General features: G+C 37.9%; 1 protein-coding gene and 1 long non-coding RNA gene across 5 annotated transcripts in view; one reads left to right on the top strand and one right to left on the bottom strand.

The window, feature by feature from the left end:
- Window positions 1-230: 230 nt before the first annotated feature.
- The window catches only part of SPATA7 (spermatogenesis associated 7), a 39,534-nt gene continuing 25,909 nt past the window's right edge, over window positions 231-13,855 (top strand). For 2 of the 3 annotated variants that reach the window (XM_059373564.1, XM_059373563.1), the window contains exons 1-4: window positions 231-430; window positions 6,595-6,669; window positions 8,894-8,989; window positions 12,354-12,401. In XM_059373564.1, coding sequence (XP_059229547.1) covers window positions 412-430; window positions 6,595-6,669; window positions 8,894-8,989; window positions 12,354-12,401 — 238 coding nt within the window. In that variant the 5' untranslated portion in view covers window positions 231-411. The remainder of the gene's footprint in view (window positions 431-6,594; window positions 6,670-8,893; window positions 8,990-12,353; window positions 12,402-13,855) is intronic. The other variant, XM_059373565.1, reaches the window with a different exon arrangement.
- LOC132000112 (uncharacterized) overlaps window positions 6,815-13,855 on the bottom strand; it is a 39,097-nt gene continuing 32,056 nt past the window's right edge. The window contains exon 3 of one of the 2 annotated variants that reach the window (XR_009399176.1): window positions 6,815-6,996. This is a non-coding gene — a long non-coding RNA (uncharacterized LOC132000112). The remainder of the gene's footprint in view (window positions 6,997-13,855) is intronic. The other variant, XR_009399177.1, reaches the window with a different exon arrangement.

Raw genomic sequence — 13,855 nt, 5'->3', positions numbered from 1 at the left:
CAGGGGCCGTGGATGCCAGATGAGACCACCTTGTCTTCTGCTCTTCCCGCAGGTCAAGACCTGGCAGGTGCTGGTGACTTGGCTCCTGACAGGAGGTCGCTCTGTGACCCAGAGCCACAGACAGGCTTTTCAGGCACTTTCCCCGCCCAGTGCCCCCATCCTCAACTGCTCCCCGCCTTTTCTGGTACCCCCGGGGGCGGGGCTGCGGGAGAGCACGTCCCTGCGCCGTGACGTCACAATCCTAGCGCCTCGGCCCCGGCCCTTAGCAACCGGCCTGAAGACGGTCTCCGGCAGCTGCGGCCCCGCGCCGCCTCCTGCGCGCCAGTCCTCTGCTGCGGGGCCAGGCCCGGCCCGGGGAAGGACCGAAGGGGTCCTAACGTGTCCCCACGGCGGCTGCAAGAGAATCTAAGCATGGATGGCAGCCGGAGAGGTAAAGGGAGCTGTCGCAGTGACGGCCGCCTCACGCCGGCCCTAGCTCCGGGCCTGGGATCCGGGGTGCGGGTCGCGGGTGCACGGGTGCGGGAGCGCCCTGGGGGCTGCCGCTCCTCTGTTCAGTCGCTACTGTTGACCCAGGTGTTATCCCGCGCACTGGAGGGAGGCCCTCCTTGCTCAGAATTTGTGGCCCTCACTCCTGGAACCCTGGTCACCTGAACTGCGGGGCATGCAGCCTTTTTCACCTCGGTGCCTCAGAGTCAGAGGAGCTAAATTTGGTCTTTAGAGTCAGACCTCCCAGAGGCCCCTATCAAAGCCCCCGCTCTACGCAAGGGGCGACACCCACTTTCCTGATCCCTGGAAGGTGGCAGTAAAACAATCATGTCCGAGTTCTTGAAAATTAAATGCAGATAATATATAACTCCTGGCATATTTTAAGTAATCAGTAAATATGAAATCTTTCTTCTGTAACCACCTGCCTCCCCACAAAACAAGTAACCCAGGAATTCTCTAACTTTAATGTGAAAAGGAATCCCCTGGAAATCATGTTAAAATGTAGATTATGAGTCAGTACCTCTGGTGGGGTCTGAGATTGTGCATCTTTTCTTTTCTTTTTTTTTTTTTTAAGATTTTATTTGACAGACAGATCACAAGTAGGCAGAGAGGCAGGCAGAGAGAGAGAGAAAGCAGGCTCCCTGCTGAGCAGAGAGCCCGATGTGGGGCTCCATCCCAGGACTCTGAAATCATGACCTGAGCGGAAGGCAGAGGCTTAAACCCACTGAGCCACCTAGGCGCCCCAGATTGTGCATTTCTAATAAGCTTCCAAATGATACAGTGTTGCCGGCTGCAGTTTTAGTGGCGAAAGACTAATCCATAATCACTGTGTACACCTGCACTTTATTCTTAGGGTAGAACTCTTGGGGCCATATAACTTTAAATCTCTATGAATTCACTCAATCCAAATAATTTGCATTTCACATTTTCTGAGCAAAGAGAGTTCTTGCCTCAAGCCAGATAAAGTAATCTCCAGATCCTCCCTCCCAATTATCACTTTTAAAAGTATCTTTAAAGCAAGCTGCTAGATAGTTCCTTGCAATAAGTCTTGCTTTGAATATGAGTGTGCCTTTATTATGTAATCATTGGTCAAAATAAGTGCTGTTCTGAATATAGGAAATTACTATCCATTGATAGCAAACTGTATATTCTGACACTCTTATCAATCTAAATTCCAGGAAAAGCTAACTAACTTGCCTTTATAGTTTTTAGAAATTTTGCAACATAAGCTACCCTTGCTGTGTATCAGAAATAATTCTCAAGCTATCTCTTGATAGGTATTATCCTTATTTCACAGCAAATAAACTAAGAGATCATAAATAACTTGCCAAGGTCACAGTAAGCAGCAGAACAGTCTTTATATCCAGAAGAGGAATGTGAAATCCTAGAGCTATTGTGTTTTACTTACTGTCCCATGGCAGAGGTGGAAGTATGGGAAAAGATGTTTGTAAAATTTTAAGTATACAGGCATACTTCAGAGATAATGCAGAATCCATTCTATTGAAGTAAAGCAAATATCTCAATAAAGTGAGTCAAAAGAATGTTTTGGTTTCCCAGTGTATATAAAAGTTGTGTTTACTCTACACTATAGTCTATTAAGTATGCAGTAACAGGGGCACCTGGGTGGCTCAGTGGGTTAAAGCCTCTGCTCAGCCGGTCCTGGGATGGAGCCCGCATTGCATTGGGCTCTCTGCTCAGCAGGGAGCCTGCTTCCTCCTCTCTCTGCCTGCTTGTGATCTCTGTCTGTCAAATAAATAAATAAAATCTTTTAAAAAAAAAGTATGCAGTAACATTATGTCTAAAAAAACAATTTGTAACATTATGTCTAAAAAAAACAATGTGTACCCTGATTTAAAAATACTTTATTGCTAAAAAAATTGCTAGCCATTATCTGAGCTTTCAGCAAGTACATAATCTTTTTGCTGGTGAAAGGTCTTGCATTAATGTGATGGCTGCTGACTGGTCTGAGTAGTGGTTGCTGACCACTGAGGTGACTGTGGTATTTCTTAAAATGAAACAACATTAGAGGTGCCTGGGATGCCCAATGGAGCATGTGATGCTTGATGTACGGATCATGAGTTTGAGCCCCACACTGGGTGTAGAGATTACTTTTTAAAAAATGAAATCTTTTAAAAAAGAAGGAAGGAAGAAGGAGAAAAGGAAAAGAAAAGACAGCTTTGAAGTTTGCCACATTGGTTGACCCCTCCTTTAATGAATGATTTCTCTGTAGCTTGTGATGCCCTTTGATGGCGTTTTACCCATAGTACAGCTTCTTTCAAAACTGGAGTTAATTCTATGAGCTAAGTTTAGGTAGTATTCTAAATCCTTTGTTGTCATTTCAACGATCTTCCCAGCATCTTTACCAGGAATAGATTCTTAAGAAGCCACTTTCTTGGCTTGTCTTTAAGAAGCCACTCCTCATCTGTTAAAGTTTTATTGTAAGATTGCAGCAATTCAGTCACATCTTAAGGTTCTACTTCTAATTCTAGTTCTGTCGTTTTTTCTGCCACATCTGCAGGTACTTCCTCCCCTGAAGCCTTGAGCCCCTTACTCATCCATGAGGGTTGGAATCAGTTTCTTCCAAATTCATATTAATGTTGATATTGTGACTTCTTCCTACAAATCAGAAATATTCTTAATGGCATCTAGAATGGTGAATCCTTTCCAGAAGGTTTTCCATTTACTTAGCTCTGATCCATCAGTGGAATGGCAGCTGTAGCCTTAAGAAATGTGTTCCTTAAATAATGAGACTTGGAAAGTTGAAATTACTCCTTGATCTGTGGTCTGCAGAATGGATATTGTGTTAGCAGACATGAAAACATTAATCTCATTGTACATCTCCATCAGAACTCTTGGGTGACCAGGTACCTTGTCGATGACCAGTGTATTTTGAAAGGAATCTTTTTCTGAGGAATAGGCCTCAAGAGTAAGCCTAAATTATCCATTGAGAGGCACCTGGGTGTCTCAGTTGGTTAAGGGACTGCCTTTGACTCAGGTCATGATCCCAGGGTCCTGGGATGGAGCCCTCCATGAAGCTCCCTGCTCAGCAGGGACCCCATTTCTCCCTTTTCCTCTTCCCCTGCTTGTGTTATCTCTCTCTTTCTCTCTCTCTGTCAAATAAATAAAAATAAAATCTTTTAAAAAATTTTTTAATCTATTGAGCCCACCCAGACACACACACACACACACACACACACACACACATAACCACCCTAAAGTATTCATTAAACTGTGTTGTAAACAGATGTGTTGTCATGTGGGCATTGTTGTTCCATTTATAGAGCACTGGCACAGTAGATTTAGCATAATTCTTAAGGGCCCTAGGATTTTCAAAATGGTAAATGAGCTTTAGCTCCAACTTAAAGTCACCAGCTGCATTATTAGCCCCTAGCAGGAGAGTCAGCCTGTCCTTTGAAGCATGACAGCCAGGCATTGACTTCTCCTCAGAGACTCTGGAAGTCCCAGGTGACATCTTCCAATATAAAGCTGTTTCGTCTACATTGAAAGTCTGTTTAGTGTAGCCACCTCAATAATGATCTTAGCTAGATCTTCCGGATAACTTGCTCCTTCACCTTATATTTCTATGTTGTAGAAGTGTTTTGTTTTTTTTTTTTCTTAAACCTCATGAACTAACCCCAGCAAGCTTCAGACTTCTCTTCTGCAGCTTCCTTACCTGTTTCAGCCTTCATAGAAAAGAGAATTGGGGACTTAGTCTGGATTAGGCTTTGCATTTTTGTTTTTTTCTAGTTTTGGGTTGTTGTTTTTTTTATTAGGCTTTGGTCAAAGGGAATATTGTAGCTAGTTTAATTTTTTATCCAGACCACTAAAACTTTCTACATGTCAGCAATAAGGCTATTTCACTTTCTTATCACTTATGTGTTTCCTGGAGCAGCACTTTTAATTTCAAGAACTTTACTTTTGTGTGTATAACTTGGCTAAATGTTTGACACGAGAGGCCTAGATGTGGCCTATCTCCACTTTCAACATGCCTTCCTCACTAAGCTTAATTATTTCTAAGTTGATTTAAAGTGAGATGCATGCTTCTGTTCCTTTCACTTGAACACTTATAGCTCATTGTAGGATCATTAATTGGCCTAATTTTAATATCTTTGTTTCTCAGGGAATAGGGAAGTCCAAGAAAGTGAAGATAGGTAGAGGAATGGCTGGTTGGTAGAGCAGTCAGAACATACAACATTTATCAAGTCTCCCTTGATTCCGATCCAAAATCTGAGTCTATTACAGAAAATTGTGTAAACTTGGGCAAATCTTTGTGCTTCACTTTAAAGTGAGGGTAATGATAATACCTATCTCATAGGATTGTTATAAGGATTAAATGAATTTATAGTTACCAAGTGCTCCCTCGCACAGTTAGTGTTCAGTATATTGGCTTTTGACTACAAGTGAAGAAACCCAACTCAAACTGGTTTAGAGAATTTTCAGTTTCTGTAAAGAAATGGCTAGTAATGTCTAGTACTGTCAAACATGGTTAGATCCAGGGACTCAAATGAAATTACCAGGAATCTTTCTGTCTTCCATTTCTTTCTGTTAGGCTTCATTCTCCAACTGGTTCCCTGTCTGGTACAAGATGGCCACCAGGAGAACTAGACTTCTTTCTGTCTTATACTGGGCTCCAGCCAAGTAGAGAGAGTATCTCTTTCCTAATAGTTCCAGTAAAAGTCCCAGGATTGTGTGTCATTGGCTGGACTTGGATCACATTGTTATTCCTGATTCACTGAACATAACTGGTCAGATTTGGATTATATGCCCACCCCTTAGCTGTGAGATAAGCTTTACTTGAATTACTTGGTATAAGAGTAAGGCAAGAGTAAGGCAACCCAAGTGCAAGTTGAGGTTCTATTTCCAGATAAAGGGACATTGGATTCTAGGCAGGCAAAACATGAAACACTTTGTTTTCCTCCAGAGAAACAAGATTTGCTAGAGAGGTTTTGTTGGTCATGTTGCTTTTTTTGTGTGTTGAGGGCTCAGATCCCCTTCTTTCCTGATGGAAACAAACTATGCTAATTTCATGACTTTCATTATCAACTCAAATGGTATCACCTTGACCTCTCTTGTCCCAAATAATAAGTTAATTTTTTCCTTCCTGCTCTCTGGCCTGTAATAGAGAAGGATCTTCTCAGATAATCAGATCTCAAGTATTTTTTATTTTAGTCTTTTCTAGTAGGCTTTGTTCTCTGGCCTGGATTTTAGTTCTATCTCAGTACCACTCTTTCCATTTTCATTCATCCATATTTCTTCCAGACTTTGTGTCCCTTCCATCCCTTTTTAGCTTACAGCAGCCTACCGGATAGCAGACTGACCATTTTACCCTCTTAAAACACATCTTAGGTATACACTATTCATATTAAATTCATATTTAAATTCTATTAAAATCTATAACTCAGCCTTTTTATCTTGAAGGTTACTCCTCAAAACACAATTCACTTTTGGGAGAGAGAAATTAATTTTGTGATGAGGTATATGTCTAATTTTCTGACATTCCATTTGGTCTGAAAGATGAGACACTGACTTTGGGGAAATAGCGAGGATCCAAACAAGAGCATAAGGGGGTTGGACAAGATGAACCTTAAGACATCTTTTAGTAATTAAGTTCTGATTCTGACATTTTTATATATTTATGTTATACATAGTAACATTATATAATTTCTAATTAAACTACTTTGTGAGAGGATTACTTTCTTAAAATTACTTTTAAGAACAGACTTACTTTTGATTAACTGAAATAGTTAGTATTTAGGTAGTAACTCAAAATCTCACTTCTATTTTATCTCCAAATCATTAAAAAATCTGAATAAAATTAATATATATCAAATAACATAATGAGGCATTTATCATTTTATTCAGTGAAACTAACGTCTCAGGGTACAGCTGAAAACAACTTATTTTTTTAAGAGACAGCCTTTTATCTTCTACAGCAGTAGAATTTTTGTCTGTCTGATATATCATTGCTGATTAGTATCATGATTGAATAAAATTTTAAACAACTCTGAAAGTTAAAATCAAAGATATATTTATTATTTTTAAACATTCAATATTGTTGTTGTACAAGTTGTGTTTCATTTATCCTAATTTACATTTTTTTGTTAAAAGTCAGAGCAACCTCTGTCCTTCCCAGATACGGTCCACCATGCTTGTTTAAAGGACACTTGAGCACCAAAAGTAATGGTAAGTGAGGTATTTGGGTGGTAAAAGATTAAGTGTTAAAAAGTTGACTGTTTACTTTATTTATAAATTATAGGACATGATGAAAAATTACTTCAATCAGTATTGGACTTCATATGGTTAATTACAGTTAAATATTATAGGAATTCTTGAGATGAAGGAATTTAGGAAGCCATCCTTTCAAACTAGTGTGGTGCCCAGGATGTGGCCCTGGCTGCTGCCTGCTCCCTGCTGCGGCTCCAGCCCCTCTCTCCGGGCTGGCAGACCTCCCTGGCTTCCCACGCCTTCCTGGGTAAAAGGGTGATTTGGAGGTTAGTAAAGACACTGGCGCTGAAAAGGAAAAGTTGTACAGATAAAAAGAGCACTTGAAAAATGCATTTTGTATCAGAAGTAAACGCCTATGATTTTATTTTTACATCTGGATTTCTAGATTGTATGAAAAATAAATCTGTATTTTCACATTTTAAAGCCTTTAACTTTTTAATGTGAACTTAAAATATATTTTTATAATCATAGCTTCAAAATTTAAACTCTGGGTTTTTTAAGGCAAAATGATTTAAGTCTTTTTTTCCTTATTTTCATGAAAAATCTTTAATACTGGTTCCTGTAAAAGTGAAAGAAGAAACAAAAGTGAAAGAAGGATCACATTTTCAGTTAACTTATTTCTTATAATAAAGTATATGTACACATAAATCAGAGTCACAAATGTTGAAAAATTATTTCTAACTAAAAATCAAAACTTGGGGCGCCTGGGTGGCTCAGTGGGTTAAGCCTCTGCCTTTGGCTCAGGTCATGATTTCAGGGTCCTGGGATCGAGTCCCACATCGGGCTCTCTGCTCAGCAGGGAGCCTGCTTCCCCCTTTCTCTCTGCCTACTTGTGATCTCTCTGTCAAATAAATAAAATATTTTTAAAATAAATAATAAAAATCTAAAACTAGATGTAAAATATACATACATTAGAAAAGCAGAATGAACAGCAATAAATAGTTTGCACAGCTGAAACTGTGGACTCTGAGAAACAAACTGAGGGTTTTGTCGGGGGTAGGTTGGGTGAGCCTGGTGGTGGGTATTGTGGAGGGCACGTATTACATGAAGCACTGGGTGTGGTGCATAAACAATGAATTCTGGAACACTGAAAGAAATTTTGAAAAGTAAATAAAAATTTAAAAAAATATATGTGCAGAGCTGGTAAGGTTTAGTGGGTCTAAGTTGGAGGCTGCCTGGGTTCACATCTAAATTGTGCCCTTTATCAGCTGTGGGACCTTGAAGACCTTATTCACATCTCTCTGCCTTAGTGTCCATTTCTATTAAATGGTGATAATAATAACTAAATGAGTGTTTCCATGTTAAGAGCTTAGAACAATGCATGCATGGTACCTATTCAATGAATTTAATAGTAATAGTAGTATTGAGCTTATCATTATTGCATATCCTTATATTATGCATAGAATTTCCCTAGAAGGTTGCATAAAAATAATAATAGAGTTATGCTTCTGGGAGGGGAGGGAGTGGTCATGGCAGGAAGTTCCTGTATTTTTCAATCTTTATATGCCATTTTAGCTGTTGATTTCTTAAAACTATATGTATGTATTCTGAAGTCTGTTTTTAATGTTTAAAAGTTATGCCTACATTTATTTACATTTTATACATTTATACTAATATAAATTTCTAAGGTTTCTTTTAAACAGTTTAGATGAGATTGAGAAGTTTAATGTCTTGGAATTTCTATGTGACTATATTTGTCTTAAGATAGTCCTAATACTTGAAGAAGAGTGCAGTAAACTGATGGTGTTTTCAGGTGTAAAATTAGAAGTTGCCTCTCAGAAAAGAATCTTTGTATAGTATTTGAGTTTCAAATTTCTTTAATTTATTCAACTATTAACAATGCTAACATTATTTTATAATCAGCCAAGTGGCTAGACATTTTTAGTTGTGAGATTGAGTCCTGTCAATAAGAAACAGTTTTGTAAATATAATGATAGATTATATTCTACATTTTCTTCCCAAACTCTCAGTCTTAGAAAGGTTTGAACCCAAGTAGTCAATAGCACATCAGTTACCAGTGCAAGATTAAGGCTAGAACATATTCAGCATCACAGGTTAGTATGTCAGTTGGTTAATTTTCAGAACATTTTGTAAAAATGAGCTTAATAATCAGTATCTTGTTTATCTCATGATGAATTTTATATTCTAAATATATAATTATTAAATATGTTTTAATTTTTAGCTTTTTGCACTGACTCCTCCTCTCTCAGACTAAGTACTCTCCACCTGGTCAAGAATCACATGGCTGTTCACTATAATAAAATCCTTTCAGCCAAAGGTAAAAATGTGCAAATGTGAACGTTCTATACCCAATTTAAACCCTCAGCTTCACTTCTAATTAGGGTAGATCTGTAGCAAAAATGAATATATATAAATGGATTTGCGTTTGGTGTGGTAAGATATCAACTGTTAACTCTAACTTTTATATGTAGAAAATTCAGAATGCCATTTTTATTAACTATATTTGATATCTGTATAATAACTATATTATCTGGTTTTACCTGTGTTATCCATAATATATTTTTGTGGTTAGATATTGATCTTAATATAATAAAAGTTTGTAATCTGCTCTTTTGTTTTCGAATCTACTATAGAAATTGTACAAAGAGGATGCCAGTTACCACTTTTTTCTTGTTTGTGGCTTTATTGAGATAATAACATACACAATAAAATCAGCCAATTTTAAGCATATAGTTAAGTGTTTTGGAACATCTATACATTTGTATAATGACCACAACAATCATTCTGTAGCAGGTATTGACTAACTACAGCTCGTAGGTCAAATCCTCCTGCCACATATTTTTGTACAGCTCTTGAGCTAAGAGTGATATTTATATTTATGTTTTTAAACAGCCAGAAAAAAATCAAAAGAACAATATTTCATAACATGTGAAAGTCACATGAAATTCAAATGTTATTGTCCATAAATAAACATAATCATGTTCATTCTTGGATATTTTGTCTATGGTAGCTTTTGCACTAACGAGCAGAGTGGACTAGTAGTAACAGAGGCCATAATCACTCCGTAAAGCCTGAAGGATTTACCATCTGTCCCTTTGCAGAAAACTATTCACTGACCCCTGATGTAGGACATTCCCATCACCCTAAAAAGTTCTCCCTAGTCCTTTGCAATCAGTCTCTTCTACCAGTCCCTAGTAACCACTGATCTGCTTTCTATCACTATAGTTTTGCCTTTTCTAGAATTTCATACAAATGGAATCATACACTGTGTATCATTTTGTGTCTGGCTCCTTTCAATTAGCTAATGCTCTGGAGACTAATCCATGTTGGTATGTACATCCTTAATTCTTCCTTTTTATTGTTAAGCAGTTTTCCATTCAATGAATATACCACAGTTAGTTTATGAATTCATCAGTTGGTGGATATTTGGATTGTTTTGACTCAATTTTAGCCATTAAGAATAAAGCTGCTATAAACATTCATGTGTAGTCTTTGAACATGTGCTTCCTTTTTACTCTGATAAATGTATTCACTCGGAGTGGAATTGTTGGGTAAAATGTTAAGTATGTTTAACTTTTTAAGAAATCACCTATTTTCCAGAGTGAGTAGTGACATTGTGTGTTTCTGTCACTTCCACATTCTCACTAGCACTTCCTTTTGGCCATCCTTCTGCAGCCATTCTAGTGGAGATTGAAGTCACTCATCAGGGTTTTAGCTCGTATTTCCCTAATGCCAAATGATGTCGAGGAACTTTCCTTGTGCTTATTTGCTAGCTGTAGATCTTTTTTGGTGAAATATCTGTTCAGATGTTTTGCCCATTTTTTAAAATAAGTTGTTTCTTAATACTAAATTGTGAAAGTTCTTTGTATATTAAATACAGATCCTATATCAGATACATTTTCTCAGGGGCTTATCTTTTTATTTTCTTAAAATTTATATTATGAAATTGTTTTAGACTTCTAGAAATGTAGCAAAAATAGTATAGTATCACAGAAACCCTTCATCCAGCTTCTCTTAGTGTCAAAATCTTACATAACTACAGTACAATTATTAAAACTAGCAACTGAATAGTGATAGAATACTATTAACTACAGATCTTATTTGAATTTCACCAGTTTTTCACCTATGTCTTCCAAGAAATTTTTGGTTTTTTTCATTTAAAGAGCTGTTTTTATTTATTTTATTATTTTTTAAGATTTTATTTATTTATTTGACACACAGAGAGAAAGATCACAAGTAGGCAGAGAGGCAGGCAGAGAGAGAGGGGAAAACAGGCATCCTGCGGAGCAGAAAGCCCAATGCGGGGCTCAATCCTAGGACCCTGAGATCATGACCTGGGCCAAAGGCAGAGGCTTAACCCACTGAGCCACCCAGGCGCCCAAGAGCTGTTTTTCAAATTGTAGTTCGCATTTTATGAAGTTTGTATTTTAAATGACTGAGAAATCTAAAGAAAAACTGTATTTTGTGACATGTAAAATCAAATTCAGCTTTTCAGTTATTTTAATAGTTTATACTTTTCATATCCTGCTTAAGAAATCTTTTCCTGGGACACCTGTGTGGCTCAGTTGGTTGAGTGGCTGCCTTCGGCTTGGGTCATGATCCCAGTGTCCTGGGATCGAGTCCCACATCGGGCTCCTTGCTCAGCAGGGAGCCTGCTTCTCCCTCTGCCTCTGCCTGCCATTCTGTCTGCCTGTGCTCACTCTCTCTCTCTCTCTCTCTGACAAATAAATAAATAAAATCTTAAAAAAAAAAAAAAAGAAATCTTTTCCTAATCTTAGGACACTAAGATTTTCTTGTGTTTCCTTCTAGAAGTATAAGTTTTAGCTCCTACATTTAAGTTTGTGATCCATTTTGAATGAGTTTTTATATATGACTTAAGTATCAGTTTTTTGCCTATGAATATCCAGATATTCCCAGTACCATTTGTTGAAAAGATTGTCCTTTCTGTGTTGAATTGCCTTGGCAGTTTTTGAAAGACAGCTGATGCATATTTGAGGGTAAATTTCTGGACTTTTTGGTTCTGTTCTAGATCTTAAATGTTTATCTTTATTATAATACCACGCTGCGTTGGGTACCTGGGTGGTTCAGCTGGTTAAGCAGCTGCCTTCGACTCTGGTTGTCATCTCAGGGTCCTAGGATCAAGCCCCACAGTGGGGAGCTCAGTGGGGAGCCTGTTTCTCCCTCTGCCTGCCACTCCCCCTGCTTGTGCTTCCTCTCTCTCCCAACCCCCATGTCAAATAAATAAATAAAATCTTAAAAGAAAAAAATACCATACTGCCTTAATTACTGTAGCATTACAGTAAGTCTTGAGGGTGCTTATCTGGGGACTCCAATTATAGGTATGCTAAGTGCAGGATAGAGGTAGGTAAGTCAGTGATGCTCTATGCATTTATTTTCCAATCTTTATTTACTCTGTTTCATTTTGAATACTCATATTCAATTTGAATATATTGCTATATTTTCAAGTTCGCTAATACTTCCTTCTGCAGTATCCAATGAGCTATTAATCCCAACCTATGTATTTTTTTTATTAAGGGTATTATATTTTTCATCTCTAGAAGTACCATAAAAATCAAAACAAGGAACTGCAAATTCTGGAACTTTTTGTGCTTTCCACATCTGATATTTGTTGTCATTTATAACTATTAAGAATATTATTAAACAACTAATTTTTTTTTCAGCTGCAGTAGACTGCTCGGTTCCATTAAGCATGAGTGCCAGCATCAAATGTAAGTTATTTTTCACATACTGACTTTTAAAAAAAACTTATGGCTAGATGGGTGATGGAGATTAAGGAGGGCAGTTGTGATGAGCACTGGGTGTCATCTACGACGAATCACTGAACTCTGCTCCTGAAAGCAATATCTCACGGTATACTAACTAACTTAAAATATAAATAAAAAATATTTAAACCTTGCGGTAAACTACAAATAACATAAAATTTACCATCGTAACCATTTGTACGTCTAACCAGTTTAACCATTTCAGTGACATTGGCTCTGTTCATACTGTGGTACAACTGTCACTACTGCCAATTTCTAGAACCCTTTTTGTCTTGCAAAACTGAAACTCATACCCATTAAACAATAACTACCTCGCAACCATCATTCTGTTTTCTGTCTCTGACTCTGACCACTCTGGTACCTCATGTAAGTGGAATCATCCCGCAGTGTGACTGGCTTAATTTACCTAACATAAGGTGCTTGAATTTCATCCATGTTGTAACATATGTCAGAATCTCCTTCCTTTTTAAGGCTTTTTTGTTTATACAGTCATATTTCAATAAACACTTGGGTTGTTTCCACCTTTTGTTTGTTGTGAATAATTCTCCTGTGGGCATGGATATACAAATATCTTTTTGAGACCGGCTTCCATTCTTTTGGGTATATATCCAAAAGTGGAATTGCTAGATCATACAGCAATTCTACTTTTAATTTTTTGAGAAACCACCATAGTATTTTGTACAGCAGCTGCATCATTTTGCATTTCCAGCAATAGTGTGCAAGGGCTCCAGTTTCTCCACATCTTCCCCAACATTTGTTATTTTCTATGTCTTTGTTAGTAGCCATCCTATTAATGGGTATTGATATATTGCCTTTTGAGGAAGTATTTTGTAACTTTCAAAGATTATCCATAAGTAGGGGTGCCTGGGTGGCTCAGTGGGTTAAAGCCTCTGCCTTCCGCTCAGGTCATGATCCCAGGGTCCTGGGATCAAGCCCCGCACCAGGCTCTCTGCTCAGCAGGGAGCCTGCTTCCTTCCTCTCTCTGCCTGCCTCTCTGCCTACTTGTGATCTCTGTCTGTCAAATAAATAAATAAAATCTTTTTAAAAAATACAGTCTTCAAAAAAAATCTGAATCATTTCAATGAAGATGTTTTTACCCAGTTGTCATTATCAGATAATCTTTAACGAAGATCACCTCTAAATGGGAAAGTTTTGCTAAGTTTTCATACTGATATTAATTTCCTGAACATGTAAATAAGATTATCTCTTTTTAAATTTAGATTGAGTGAGACAAACCATAAGTGACTCTTTTTTTTTTTTTTAAAGATTTTATTTATTTGACAGAGAGAGAAATCACAAGTAGGCAGAGAGGCAGGCAGAGAGAGGGGAGAAAGCAGGTTCCCTGCGGAGCAGAGAGCCCGACGTGGGGCTCGATCCCAGGACCCTGGGATCATGACCCT

The sequence above is a fragment of the Mustela nigripes genome, chromosome 13 (assembly GCF_022355385.1).
Source record: "Mustela nigripes isolate SB6536 chromosome 13, MUSNIG.SB6536, whole genome shotgun sequence".
NCBI lineage: Eukaryota > Metazoa > Chordata > Mammalia > Carnivora > Mustelidae > Mustela > Mustela nigripes.
The sequence above is the reverse complement of the archived record's forward strand: the minus strand, read 5'-3'. Positions and strand labels throughout refer to the sequence as shown.